At 49.1% G+C, this 13725-nt stretch overlaps 1 protein-coding gene across 1 annotated transcript in view; it reads left to right on the top strand.

Annotated features, from left to right (window-relative positions):
• Positions 1-13725, top strand: part of REEP1 (receptor accessory protein 1) — a 107363-nt gene that overhangs the window by 77489 nt on the left and 16149 nt on the right. The window contains exon 7 of the mRNA XM_038752479.1: positions 7400-7580. Coding sequence (XP_038608407.1) covers positions 7400-7580 — 181 coding nt within the window. The remainder of the gene's footprint in view (positions 1-7399; positions 7581-13725) is intronic.

Consider the following 13725-nt stretch of genomic DNA (forward strand, 5'->3'; position numbering starts at 1 on the left):
GACCCCACCCCACCCTGCCAAATGAACATTAGCGACAGCGTGGCTCAGTGGAAAGAGCCCGGGCTTTGGAGTCAGAGGCTGTGGGTTCAAATCCTGGCTCCGCCACTTGCCAGCTGTGTGACTTTGGGCCAGTCACTTCCCTTCTCTGGGCCTCAGTTCCCTCATCTGGAAAATGGGGATGAAGACTGTGAGCCCCTCGTGGGACCACCTGATTACCTTGTACCTACCCCAGCGCTTAGAACAGTGCTTTGCACATAGTAAGCGCTCAATAAATACGATTGATGATGATGATGATGAGAGGTGTGATAACTTCCCATTTTCTAACTTCCCAGGTAGACAGTCCCTACCCAACAGTGGGCTCACAGTCTAAAAGGGGGAGACAGAGAACAAAACCAAACATACTAACAAAATAAAATAAATAGAATAGATATGTACAAGCAAAATAAATAAATAAATAAATAGAGTAATAAATATGTACAAACACATATACATGTATACAGGTGCTGTGGGGAAGGGAAGGAGGTAGGATGGGTGGGGGTAGATCTTGGGTAGATGACTGATGATCTTGGGTAGATGACTGATCCTTCTAGACTCTCAGTGTTTTCACCTGAAAATGGGAAGTTATCACACCTCTCATCATCATCATCATCAATCGTATTTATTGAGCGCTTACTATGTGCAGAGCACTGTACTAAGCGCTTGGGAAGTACAAATTGGCAACATCTAACGACAGTCCCTACCCAACAGTGGGCTCACAGTCTAAAAGGGGGAGACAGAGAACAAAACCAAACATACTAACAAAATAAAATAAATAGAATAGATATGTGCAAGTAAAATAAATAAATAGAGTAATAAATATGTACAAACATATATACATATATACAGGTGCTGTGGGGAAGGGAAGGAGGTAGGATGGGGGGGTAGATCTTGAGTAGATGACTGATGATCTTGGGTAGATGACTGATCCTTCTAGACCCTCAGTGTTTTCACCTGAAAATGGGAAGTTATCACACCTCTCATCATCATCATCATCAGTCGTATTTATTGAGCGCTTACTATGTGCAGAGCACTGTACTAAGCGCTTGGGAAGTACAAATTGGCAACACGTAGAGACAGTCCCTACCCAACAGTGGGCTCACAGTCTAAAAGGGGGAGACAGAGAACAAAACCAAACATACTAACAAAATAAAATAAATAGAATAGATATGTACAAGTAAAATAAATAGAGTAATAAATATGTACAAACGTATATACATATATGCAGGTGCTGTGGGGAAGGGAAGGAGGTAGGATGGGGGGGTAGATCTTGGGTAGATGACTGATGATCTTGGGTAGATGACTGATCCTTCCAGACCCTCAGTGTTTTCACCTGAAAATGGGAAGTTATCACACCTCTCACCCAGGTATCTCTCAGGGAAAGAGGATCGGTGTCCTGAATGGCGATCACTTTTCAACTACTTAATACTAGATTGAATTATTTTCCCAATTAATCTAGCTCCAGCACACGGTCGTTCTTACTGAAGAATCGTCTTCTGTTTTGCCTCGACCGTTTCCGTCCGCTCGAAGCCGGGAGTCACGTCTCTGGGTTGTGTGCCCATTGTCACCATCTTTGTTGTGATGTCCTTGGCTACAGAGCCCAAGACAACACAGTCCTTTTCTCTTTTTTAAGTCAGTCGCATTTCAGGCTCACAGCTACATGCCACTTTGGGACCCGCTTATTAGCTGTAACTAGGGACCATTTTCCTCCAATGCTTTGACTATTATTCCGTGTTGAATCTCATTTGGTAATTTCCGTAATCATTCCCCTGACTTCTCTAGCCCATTTGCCCAGTTTTTGTTTTTTTTTTTTTTGGTCCATTCAGCTGTTCGTTTGTGCCTCCCAAACCGACGTCTTTTGCAAATTAAAACGCCGACTTTTTTGCCGACTCCACCCTTACGGAATATTAAATGAATTGTCAGATGAGGCAAATCTTTAGCGGTGATCTGTGCATCACCCATTTACGTACACAACCGCTCTCTGAACCTGAGGCCAGTAATTCATTTGTGGGTCCCTGAGGTAACTGTTCTGTCAATCAATCAATCAATCAATCGTATTTATTGAGCGCTTACTGTGTGCAGAGCACTGTACTAAGCGCTTGGGAAGTACAAGATGGCAACATATAGAGACAGTCCCTACCCAACAGTGGGCTCACAGTCTAAAAAGTGGGCTCACAGTCTAAAACAGTCTGTCCTGTTGTTTGACTGGTGATAAATCTCTTGCAACCCCAAAGCATCAGTCATTTAATCAAATTGGGGTAAGACTAGGATAAGACTAGGGCTAAAGTTAGGGTTGAAACTAAGGAAGGTCTTATGGTTCAGAGTAGAGATGGGGCGAGACTTCATTGACTTGCAGGGTATCAGGATGTTATTCTCAATAACAATGTTTATGTTAGGATTTTCAGAATTTGCCCTCTCTTGTGGACTAGCCATCCAGTGGATTTTTCATCTTCACACGTGAAACACCCGAATGATTCCCCTGGATTGCTTTTGATTATGTTAGGAAGGTCTCTTTCGCTTTCACTGGTCTTGCGTGGACATCGGAGATGGTCCTCAATCAGTCAGTCGATCCTTGGTATTTATTGAGCACTTACGATGTGCAGAAACCTGTATTAAGCACTTGGGACGGTATGTGCCTGGCACATAGTAAGTGTTTAACAAATTCCATAATTATTATTATCATTATTGCTACAATACAACGGAATTAGCCAGGCACGCTCCCTGCCCTCTATGAGCTTACACCTAATATAGAACTGACCTGGCTGGAAATGAAACTCTTTACCATCCCTTTCTTTTCTTACCCTCCAGCCTGGGCCCAGGGGAAAGTCCAAAACCAATTTAGATACATTCTGTGAAGGGAGAGATCATGACAACACACTGAGTGCTTTGCTGACGTTAAAATGTGCTGGTTTCCTTGTGTGTTCTGTTTTCATCTTGCCACTCGCTTAAAGAATCAATCCATCAATCAAATTTATTGAGCGTATACTATGTGCTAACAAAGTCAAGTTAAGCTTGCCTTAATAATAATAATAATGATGTCATTTATTCATTCGGTCGTATTTATTGAGCACTTACTGTGTGCAGAGCACTGTACTAAGGGCTTGGGAAGTACAAGTGGGCAACATACAGAGATGGTCCCTACCCAACAACGGGCTCACAGTCTAGAAGGGGGAGACAGACAACAAAACAAAACATCATCAATCGTATTTATTGAGCGCTCACTGTGTGCAGAGCACTGTACTAAGCGCTTGGGAAGTACAAGTTGGCAACATCTAGAGACAGTCCCTACCCAACAGTGGGCTCACAGTCTAAAAGGGGGAGACAGAGAACAAAACCAAACATACTAACAAAATAAAATAAATAGAATAGATATGTACAAGTAAAATAAATAAATAAATAGAGTAATAAATGTGTACAAACATATATACAGGTGCTGTGGGGAAGGGAAGGAGGTAAGATGGGCGCTGGGGAGGTTACAAGGTAATCAGGTTGTCCCATGGGGGGCTCACAGTCTTAATCCCCATTTTACAGATGAGGTAACTGAGGCCCAGAGAAGTTAAGTGACTTGCCCAGAGTCACCCAGCTGACAATTGGCGGAGCCGGGATTTGAACCCATGACCTCTGACTCCAAAGCCCGGGCTCTTTTCCACTGAGCCACGTTGCTTCTCTATGTTGTAAGCTCGTTGTGGGTAGGGAATGTGTCCACCAAGTCTGGTTACACTGTAATAATAATAATAATGATGACAATAATAATAATAATACTATTTGTTAAGCGCTTACTATGTGCCAAGCACTGTTCTAAGCGCTGGGGGAGATACAAGGTAATCAGGTTGTCCCACATGGGGCTCACAGTCTTCATCCCCATTTTCCAGACGAGGTGTCTGAGGCACAGAGAAGTGAAGTGACTTGCCCAAGGTCACACAGCTGGCAAGTGGCGGAGCCGGGTTTAGAACCCATGACCTCTGACTCTCAAGCCCATGCTCTTTCCACTGAGCCACGGTGTACCTCTCCCAGGCGCTTAGTATAGCGCTCCGCACGCCGAAAGCACTCAATAAATACAATTTTGAGAGCTTGATGTTCTCGATAGGTCAGTACTATGTTATCATTCACGAGTCCCGTCTTCTGTTTCCCCAACGGTTTTCAATGACGTATCATCCAGTACTCCGTTGCTTCCGTATTTACGAGAATATCTTTTCTTTTTCTCTTGAGAGCTGTGTTATTTTGGGGGAGTCAGGGGTGGTGGGGCGAAGGAAGGTTTCCAGTCCTCCGGTTCCCTTTCAGTTCTCCGTGCTCTTACAGAAAGTCGGTGTATTGCTCAGCGAATTTGCAGATTCCTTTAAGTCTGAATCTTTTTCGGGCCACGTCTCCCCACTCGTCCCGAACTTCCAGTGGTTGCCCATCCGCCTCTGCGTCAGACTCCTCACCGCTGGCTTTAAAGCAATCACCTCGCTACCCTCCTACTACAACCCAGCTCGACGCTTCGCTCCTCTAATGCCAGCCTCCTCGCTATACCTCAGTTTCCGCTTTTTCGCCGCCAACCTCTCTCCCGTGTCCTGCCTCTGGCGTGGGAACGCCCTCCCTCTTCATATCATCATCATCGTCAATCGTATTTATTGAGCGCTTACTATGTGCAGAGCACTGTACTAAGCGCTTGGGAAGTACAAATTGGCAACAAATAGAGACAGTCCCTACCCGACAGTGGGCTCACAGTCTACATCTGACAGACGATCACTTTCCTCACCTTCAAAACCATTTTCAAAGCACATATCCTCCAAGAGGTCTTAATAATAATAATAATAATAATAATAATAATAATGGCATTATTAAGCGCTGGGACGGTTACAAGGAGATCAGGTTGTCCCACGGGGGGCTCACCCTCTTAATCCCCATTTCACAGATGAGGTAACTGAGGCACAGAGAAGTGCCCGAAGTCACCCAGCTGACAATTGGCGGAGCCGGGATTTGAACCCATGACCCCTGACTCCAAAGCCCGGGCTCTTTCCATCGAAAGAGCTGCTTCTCTCCCTAACTAAGCCCTTATTTCTTCTTCTCCCACTCCCTTCTACGTCATCCTTGCATTTGGATTTGCACCCTTTATTCACCTCCCCCGCAGCTCCACAGCACTTCTGTATTCATTCAGTCGTGTTTATGGAGTGCTTACTGTGTGCAGAGCACTGTACTAAGCGCTCGGGAAGTCCAAGTTGGCAACATAGAGAGACGGTCCCTACCCAACAGCGGGCTCACGGGCTAGAAGGGGGAGACAGACAACAAAACAAAACATGTGGACAGGTGTCAAGTCGTCAGAACAAATAGAATTAAAGCTAGATGCACATCATTAACAAAATAAATAGAATAGTAAATAGGTACAAGTAAAATAGAGTAATAAATCCGTACAAACATATATACGGGTGCTGTGGGGAGGGGAAGGAGGTGGGGCGGGGGGGTGGGGAGGGGGAGAGGAGAAAGGGGGCTCAGTCTGGGAAGGCCTCTTGGAGGAGGTGAGCTCTCAGTAGGGCTTTGAAGGGAGGAAGAGAGCTAGCTTGGCGGATGTGCGGAGGGAGGGCATTCCGGGCCAGGGGGTCGTTAATGTATTTATATTACTGTCCATTTCCCCCTCTATCAATCAATCAATCGTATTTATTGAGCGCTTACCATGTGCAGAGCACTGTACTAAGCGCTTGGGAAGTACAAGTTGGCAACATATAGAGACGGTCCCTACCCAACAGTGGGCTCACAGTCTAAAAAGGGGAGACAGAGAACAAAACCAAACCCTGTAGACTGTAAGCTCATGACAGACGGAGAACGTGACTACCAACTCTATTTTTATTGTACCGTCCCAAACACTTAGTAGGTGCTCTGAACCCAGCAAGCACTCCACAAATAAGATCGATCGATTGATTCTATCAATGCCAATCTGGTTGATATCTGTTAGCAGATTATCGTTTAAAGTACTCATATGTATATATGTCTTTAAACTCTGTTGCCTCCCTGTACCCGCTATTCATTTTAGCGTCTGTCTCCTCTACTGGATTGTAAGCTCTCTGAGTGCAGGGCTCGGATCTACCAAGTCTGTTGTACTCTCCCAAGCGCTTAGAGCAGTGCTCGGCAAAGACCGAGCACTCAATAACTGTCGATTATCGATTGATCTGTTCGTATTCTCCAGATGTCCTTTCGCTTCTCAATCAATCAGTCAGTTGTATTTTTGAGTACTAACTGTGTGCAGAGCACTGTACTAAACATTTGGGAGAATACGATGAAACAGGATTGGTAGACCCGTTCCCTCCTCTCAAGGAGCTTTCTGTCTAGTCATTCACATCCCTTTATATTCTTTTACTTGTACAGAGACAGTATCGTACATTACCTTCTCTGAAGTCTAATTTGGATCTCATCTATCACATTAATGGTTCTGGGTTTTCTCTACAGTCACTTTTAGGTGCATTTGAAAGTCGTTCGTGTTTCTTCTTTTCTCATTTGACCAAGGCTAACTCATTTTGCCTTCCAGTCTTTAGAGTCCACTCTTCTTTCCCTGATGTTACGTCGGCGGTGAAAGCCTTGTCATTTTTATTCAGTATTCTCTCCCTCTTCCCCTTGATTCATTTTCAAACAGTCACACTTCCCCCCTTCAAAGCCCTACCGAAGGCTCACCTCTTCCAAGAGGCCTTCCCTGACTAAGCTCCCCTTTTCCTCAGCTTCCCCTCCCCTTCCCATCACCCCAACTTGCTCCGTTTGCTCTACCCTCCTCCCCGCCCCACAACACTTGTGTATCTATGTACAAATCTATAATTCCATTTATTTATATTAGTGCCTGTTTACTCATTTTCATGTGTATAGATCTATAATTTTGTTTATATTGGTGCCTGTTTACTTTTCTTCCCCCCTTCTAGGCTGTAAGCCCGCAGAGGGCAGGGATTGTCTCACTTTATTGCTGAATTGTACTTTCTAAGCGCTTAGTACAGTGCTCTGCACACCGTAAGCACTTCTTCCCCCCTTCTAGGCTGTAAGCCCACAGAGGGCAGGGATTGTCTCTCTTTATTGCTGAATTGTACTTTCTAAGCGCTTAGTACAGTGCTCTGCACACCGTAAGCACTTAACAGATAAGATTAAAAGGCAAAAGGTCCCTGTTTCCTAAGATTAAAAGACAACAGGTCTCTGTTTCCGGCTTCACCATCCTGGGAAACAGACATTCAGTTCGCAAGGAGCACCTGTTGTCGAATCCTCCCCCGAGTGCCTTGGGGTGGTAAAGAGAAGAGGAAGACACAGTCCTGTCCTAAGGGGAAATTTTCCCAGGAACGCGGAGGTTGGGACAGGACGCTGGGAAGTGGCCGGTCTCCTGACGCGTCTCTCTCCTGTGTGTCGGGTGCAGGGACAGGGAGCCCTCTCGGAGCGACTGCGGAGCTTCAGCATGCAGGACCTCACCACCATCCGCGCCGACGGGGTGCCCGCCGCCGCCCCCGCCCCAACTCCTCCGGCAGCCGGAAGGACCGGCAGCAAACAGAGCCTGTCCAAGATGTCCAGAAGCATGTCTGAAAGTGCCGGCAGTTCAGGTAGGCGTGGGCCGGGCCGCCGGGCCTCCCCTTTTCCTCGTCCCTTTATGCGTCTTCATGTCCCCCTTCTGCCCTTCCCTTCCTAACAACGCGTACCCGCTGCACCAGCACCTTGCAGGGCACTAGTGGAGGCACAGAAGCAGAAGCGGGTCCCATCCCGGGGGGCTGGTGCCCACACATGCGAACCGAAGTGAACCACACGCACTGGGATTTAAGGACTCTGAAGATGGGCGAGAGAAGCTGGGGTTAGAAACTTACAGATTTTACACCCGTAGATGTACCTACCTACTCCCAACCTGTACCCACCTGCCGGACCAGGTAGATTATGGGTAGGTAGTACTTGCCACCACCGGGCCAAGTGGATCATTGGTATGCGGGACTTGCCACCTCCAGGCCCGGTGGACTGTGAGTACGCAGGACTCGCCGTCACCGGGCCAGGTGGACTGCGGGCTAGCAGGACTCTGGCCAGGGTGGGGTGTTTTAGCTGGCAGGTCCGGGGGAGATTCTGGAAGAGCTACCCAAAGAGTTGTGTGTCTTACGTGGCATCTCACCCTTGCCCGATGGTTTGGAAGAGAAGCAGAAGGAACGATCGGAACAGCTGAGCCCAGTGGGGAGCCGGTGGCCAGAGAGCCTGGGCTGGCTGAGGCAACCTAAAGAGGTTGCCACCAGGATGTCTCGGATCCAGGCGGTTGAGGTTCTCGGTGTCTCTCGGTATCAGTTGGCATCAGATCAGCTTGTTAAGTCTGCAGAACAGATCCCCAGGCAGTGGGCACCTCATCCGAAGCCACTGTGGCGTTTGGCGTGCGTTTCTGAGCTCATCAGGGGAGAGAGGAGCAGAAATGCTCCCTTGGGGAATGGGTCACGGTCGTACCTGCTGGCGAATCACCCGTTCGATGGGAAGGCTGGGCGGGAGGCCTCCTCGTCCCCGGGCCCGTGCTCAGCGGGTGACCGAGCCGGGGGGCGCAGGGGGGATCCCAGGGCGGCGCTTGGGGGCTGGACCTGAGTTCCAAGGACAGGGCCTCCCCCCCAAATTCCAACACCCGTTCCTCTAGAGAGCAGAGAGATGAAAAATGGTCACGTTGCTCCAGCATGGGATCAGAAAAAGCCAGGAGAGGGGTGGGATGTTGAGCAGCGGGGACTCCAGGCCAACTCCTGGGCCATCCCACCGTATTCGATGCCACTCAGGCGCCGTGGCCATTTGGGGGAGGTCTGTACTGGGCACCGTCTTCGTAACGTCTCGGGCGGTTGCCATTTTGGTAGGGTCGGGAAGTGCCCTTTTGGGCATGGCTGGGTAACTCCCCACCACTCCTGGCCACCCGCGAGCCCCTGCTTTCATCGGGCCCTGGATGCCATCCCTATCCGCTGGGCTTCCAGTTCAAATTAAAGCAGATCCCCGCCACCCCACAGAACGGGAAAGTAGGGGATCGTGATCTCAAAGAGAACTCTCAAGAGCCTCTGCCAAGGGACTGATTTGAAGCGTGTGTTAGGGGCTCCGGTCGAGGGAGCTGTAAGAGGAGGAGCTCGTGGTAGACTCAGATTTAGATTTACTTGCTTCTTTCCCCTCTCCAATTCTTAGACATGAAGGGTACGCCTTCAGAACACCCTCCAAGATCAGGCACAGCTAAACGGAAGCCACGGATAATCCCTCCAAATCTCACTTTAGCAAACAGCTTCAGCCTTCTGTCCTGTCAGACTTTTCTCCAAAGAGCTTGCGAGGAACAAATTTCTCGCATCTGAACCTCCGCCTCCTCTCCCTGTCCTTTTTTTTTAATGACATTTGTTAAGAACTCACTGGATGCCGGACACTTTACGTAGAGCTAGGGTGGATACAAGCTAATCAGGTTGGACACAGTCCCTGTCCCATATAGGACTCACGGTCTTCACCCCCATTTTACAGATGAGGGAACTGAGGCACAGAGAAGTCAAGGTCACACAGCAGGCGAGTGGCTGAGCCGGGATTAGAACCCGGGTCCTCTAACTTCCAGGGCCTTGCTCTTGCCACTAGACCACACCGCTTCTCAGTAAGCCCAGCCCAATCCCTGGAAAAAAGAGCAGTGAAATGGCCCAAAGACCGGCAAGGGGAGAAAGAAAAAAAAGCCAAGGGGCCAGATAATCCATTCCCTAAACGATGAAGAGTTGGAACATGTGTGGGGCATAGAGGAAAACCCTCTGGGAGGCAGGAGGGAGGGAAGGAGCTGTGGAGAGCCCAAAGAGAAATGAAATAGCATTTTTGATTCTCTGGGTTATTTTTCACTCCCGAGTTTACTCGTTTGCTTGGAAAGGAGAAGCTAGAGTGTTGGCAGACTTGACTTTTGTGTGTATCTGGGAACAGGCTCTCATGTTACTTCTCTCTGAGGGTTTACATCTCTGAGGAATTACCCAGCAGCAGATATTATGTTTCTTGTCCGTAAAATACTCCGAGACTTTGATTTCCTTAGGCAGACAGGGTTGGGTTAAAGGAAACCCTCAGGAATTGGGAGACTTCGACTCCGTTTCTTTCAATGCTGTCCCTTCCCGTTTTTTAAAAGGTATTTTTTAAACACTTACAATGGGTCAAGATACTAAGCACTGGGGTAGACTCAAGCTAATCAAGTCGGACACAGTCGAGTCCCACAGGGACTCACAGTTGTAATCCCCCTTTTACAGATGAGGTAAGTGAGGCCCAGAGAAGCGAAGCGACTCGACCGAGGTCACACAGGAGACGAGTGGGGGAGCCGGGATTAGAACCCAGGTCCTTCTGACTCCCAAGCCTGGGCTCCATCCACTGGGCCACGCTCCTTCCCGGTGACCCGAGAGACCTGTCATTGCTTCGTGCCTCATTTTTCCCAACCGAAGAATGTTTCTCAGCTCCTCTTATAGCCTGTGGCTATAAAAAGGGCCACTGAAATGCAAAGCTCGAGGCCTCTTCCTTTCTGAGGAAACTGACCCTGGGTTTGGGCCACTGGAAGTTTAGAGGGAAATTGTTCCCTGCTCCGGGAAAGGCAGCGTTCAGTATCATTAACGCTCTGCGTTACCTTGCTCCTGTGCATTTTAGCACTGTGAGAGAAGAACCTTTCCAAGTTCCTTCTTGGAAAATCCACCTAAAGTCTCCCCTTAAAAGCTAGCATCACTGGAGTTATAACAGGCAAAAATAAATCAGCCAGAGGAGAGCTGGCTTTTTTCCCCCCACCCCTCTGGGACTTGGACTGTGCATCTGTTGGTATCACTTGCAATAATAGTAATAACTGCGGTATTTGCTCAGCACGTACTCTGTGCCGGGATAATCGGATCGGGCGCAGCCCCTGTCCCGCTCGGGGCTCGGAGTCTAAATAGGAGGGAGAACAGGTATTGTATCCCCGAGGTACAGATGATGAAACTGAGTCCCGGGAAAGTGAAGCAATTTTTCCAAGGTCCCGCAGCAGGCAGGTGGCAGAGCCAGGAGTCTCCCTAGCCCGTGCCCTTTCCGTTAGGCCACGGTGCTTCCCTTGCAATCCTGACAGTGTTCATCATCATCATCATCATCATCAATTGTATTTATTGAGCGCTTACTATGTGCAGAGCACTGTACTAAGCACTTGGGAAGTACAAATTGGCAACATATAGAGACAGTCCCTACCCAACAGTGGGCTCACAGTCTAAAAGGGGGAGACAGAGAACAAAACCAAACATACTAACAAAATAAAATAAATAGAATAGATATGTACAAGTAAAATAAATAAATAAATAGAGTAATAAATATGTACAAACATATATACATATATACAGGTACTGTGGGGAAGGGAAGGAGGTAAGATGAGGGGGATGGAGAGGAAGGAAGGGGCTCAGTCTGAGAAGGCCTCCTGGAGGAGGTGAGCTCTCAGCAGGGCCTTGTCTGGAAGAGTCTGGCCTCCGTCAGTCCACGTTGTCTTTTGGGCTGAATGCGGCGGAGAACCGGATTCGGGCCCGTGGAGTTTACTAACGAGGCACCGCCCCTGCCCTCGAGAAGCTTCCAGCTTAACGTGGTAAATAAAACCGGACAGACGCCAATCCCGAAATATCACTAAAACAAAAACGTACAGGGGGAAAGAGCATGAAAGAACCCCGTGACTGTTTACGTGCACAAAAAGGAGGAGCTGGAGATTCAGATCATCATCATCATCATCAATCGTATTTATTGAGCGCTTACTGTGTGCAGAGCACTGTACTAAGCGCTTGGGAAGTACAAGTTGGCAACATATAGAGACGGTTCCTTCCCAGCAGTGGGCTCACAGTCTAAAAGGGGGAGACAAAACCAAACATGCTAACAAATATGAAGAGGTAGGAATTGACTCCCCTTTTTTTTTTAAGGTATTTGTTAAGCACTGACTATGTGCCAGGCACTGTTCTAAGCGCTGGGCTAGATACAAGCTAATCAGGTTGGACCCAGTCCCTTCCACGCATAGGGCTCACGGTCTCAATCCCCATTTTCCAGCTGAGGTCACTGAGGCCCGGAGAAGTGTAGAAGTGACTCGCCCCAGGTCACACAAGTGGCGTAGCCCGGGTTAGACTCCTTCTGACTCCTAGCCGCGTGCTCTGCCCACTAAGCCACACTAATTCTAGCGTACCTTCCTATGGTTGTACATATTTATTACTCTATTTATTTTACTTGTCCATATCTATCCTATTTATTTTATTTTGTTGGTATGTTTGGTTTTGTTCTCCATCTCCCCCTTTTAGACCGTGAGCCCACTGTTGGGTAGGGACCGTCTGTATGTGTTGCCAGTTTGTACTTCCCAAGCGCTCAGTACACTGCTCTGCACATAGTAAGCGCTCAATAAATCCGACTGATGATGATGATGATGAAGCGCTTACTTGGGAAGCCGCAGATCTTCATCCGAGCCGGGGGCCGGCCCGCCCCGGGGGTCAGGGAGAGTGGAGGAAGAGCGTGGTCTGCTTCTGGCCCCCTTCCAGGCACTGTGTGCCGCTGGCCAGAGCCGGCTGCGGCCCCGCTGACTTTTTAGACATAAATGGTATGGAAGGGCCTCGCCTCATACTTTCAGCAGAGCGAGGGGGAGCGTGGCGTCCCCAGCCAGAAGCAGGGCCCCGCGATTTAAGAGCTCTTCGCCGGCCTTCTCGGGAGAAAGGTTTTCTCTCTCCCCAACCCTTCCTCCGCCTCCCCTGGGCACCAAGATCATCATCATCAATCGTATTTATTGAGCGCTTACTATGTGCAGAGCACTGGACTCAGCACTTGGGAAGTACAAATTGGCAACATATACGCTTCAATCCCTGGAACGGGGTTGCTGGCCAGGGCCTCAGTCGGTCAATGGCATTTATTAATAATTCCGGTACTTGTTAAGCGCGTACTGTGTGCCGGGCACCCTTCTAAACCCTGGGGTAGATACAGGTCAGCCAGGTTGGACGCTGTCCCCGACCCACGCGGAGCCCACGGCCTTAACCCCCATTTTACAGACGAGGGGACCGAGGCCCAGAGAAGCGAAGTGGCCTTCGTGCCTTCATTCAGGCGCGTTTATTGCACGCCTGCCGTGTGCAGAGCACCGTACTGCGCGCTTGGAAAGTACGATTCGGAAATGGCGAGAGGTAATCCCCGCCCACACCAGGTTTACAGCCTTGCCCGAGGTCACGCGGCGGGTGGGTTGCGGGGCCGGGAGTAGAACCCAGGTCCGAGCCACGCTGCTTTTCTATTTATTGAGCGCTTACCGTGCACAGAACGTCGTACTAAGCGCTTGGGAGAGTCCGATGAAACCCAGTCGTTACGTACAACGAGGAGCCGCACGGGGGGTTTCCGCCAGCCGGCCCCCTGGTCGGTTTTAACTTTGCAGCTGCCGGAGAGTGGCGGTCAGACAGTTCAAGAGAAGGTAGTAGTAGTCGCCCCCTGCCCCCTCTCCCCCGTCCCCTCCCGCTAGGAACTGCCCCTGGGGAAGCCTGGGAGAGGGTTAGTGGAACGGACCCGCTCCGGTACCGCAGGTGGTGGTAAAAACAGCAGCCAGCCCACATTTCCCCAGCGCTTAGAACAGTGCTTTGCACATAGTAAGCGCTTAACAAATGCCATCATCATTATTGTTATTATTTCGAAGCATCGTGGATAGCGCAAAGACTCGGGAGTCGGAGGGTCCTGGGTCCTAATCTCTGGGTGACCTTGGGTAAGTCACTTCATGTCTCTGGGCCTCGGTTCCCTCACCTGGAA

Source organism: Tachyglossus aculeatus, chromosome 10 (assembly GCF_015852505.1).
Source record: "Tachyglossus aculeatus isolate mTacAcu1 chromosome 10, mTacAcu1.pri, whole genome shotgun sequence".
Lineage (NCBI taxonomy): Eukaryota > Metazoa > Chordata > Mammalia > Monotremata > Tachyglossidae > Tachyglossus > Tachyglossus aculeatus.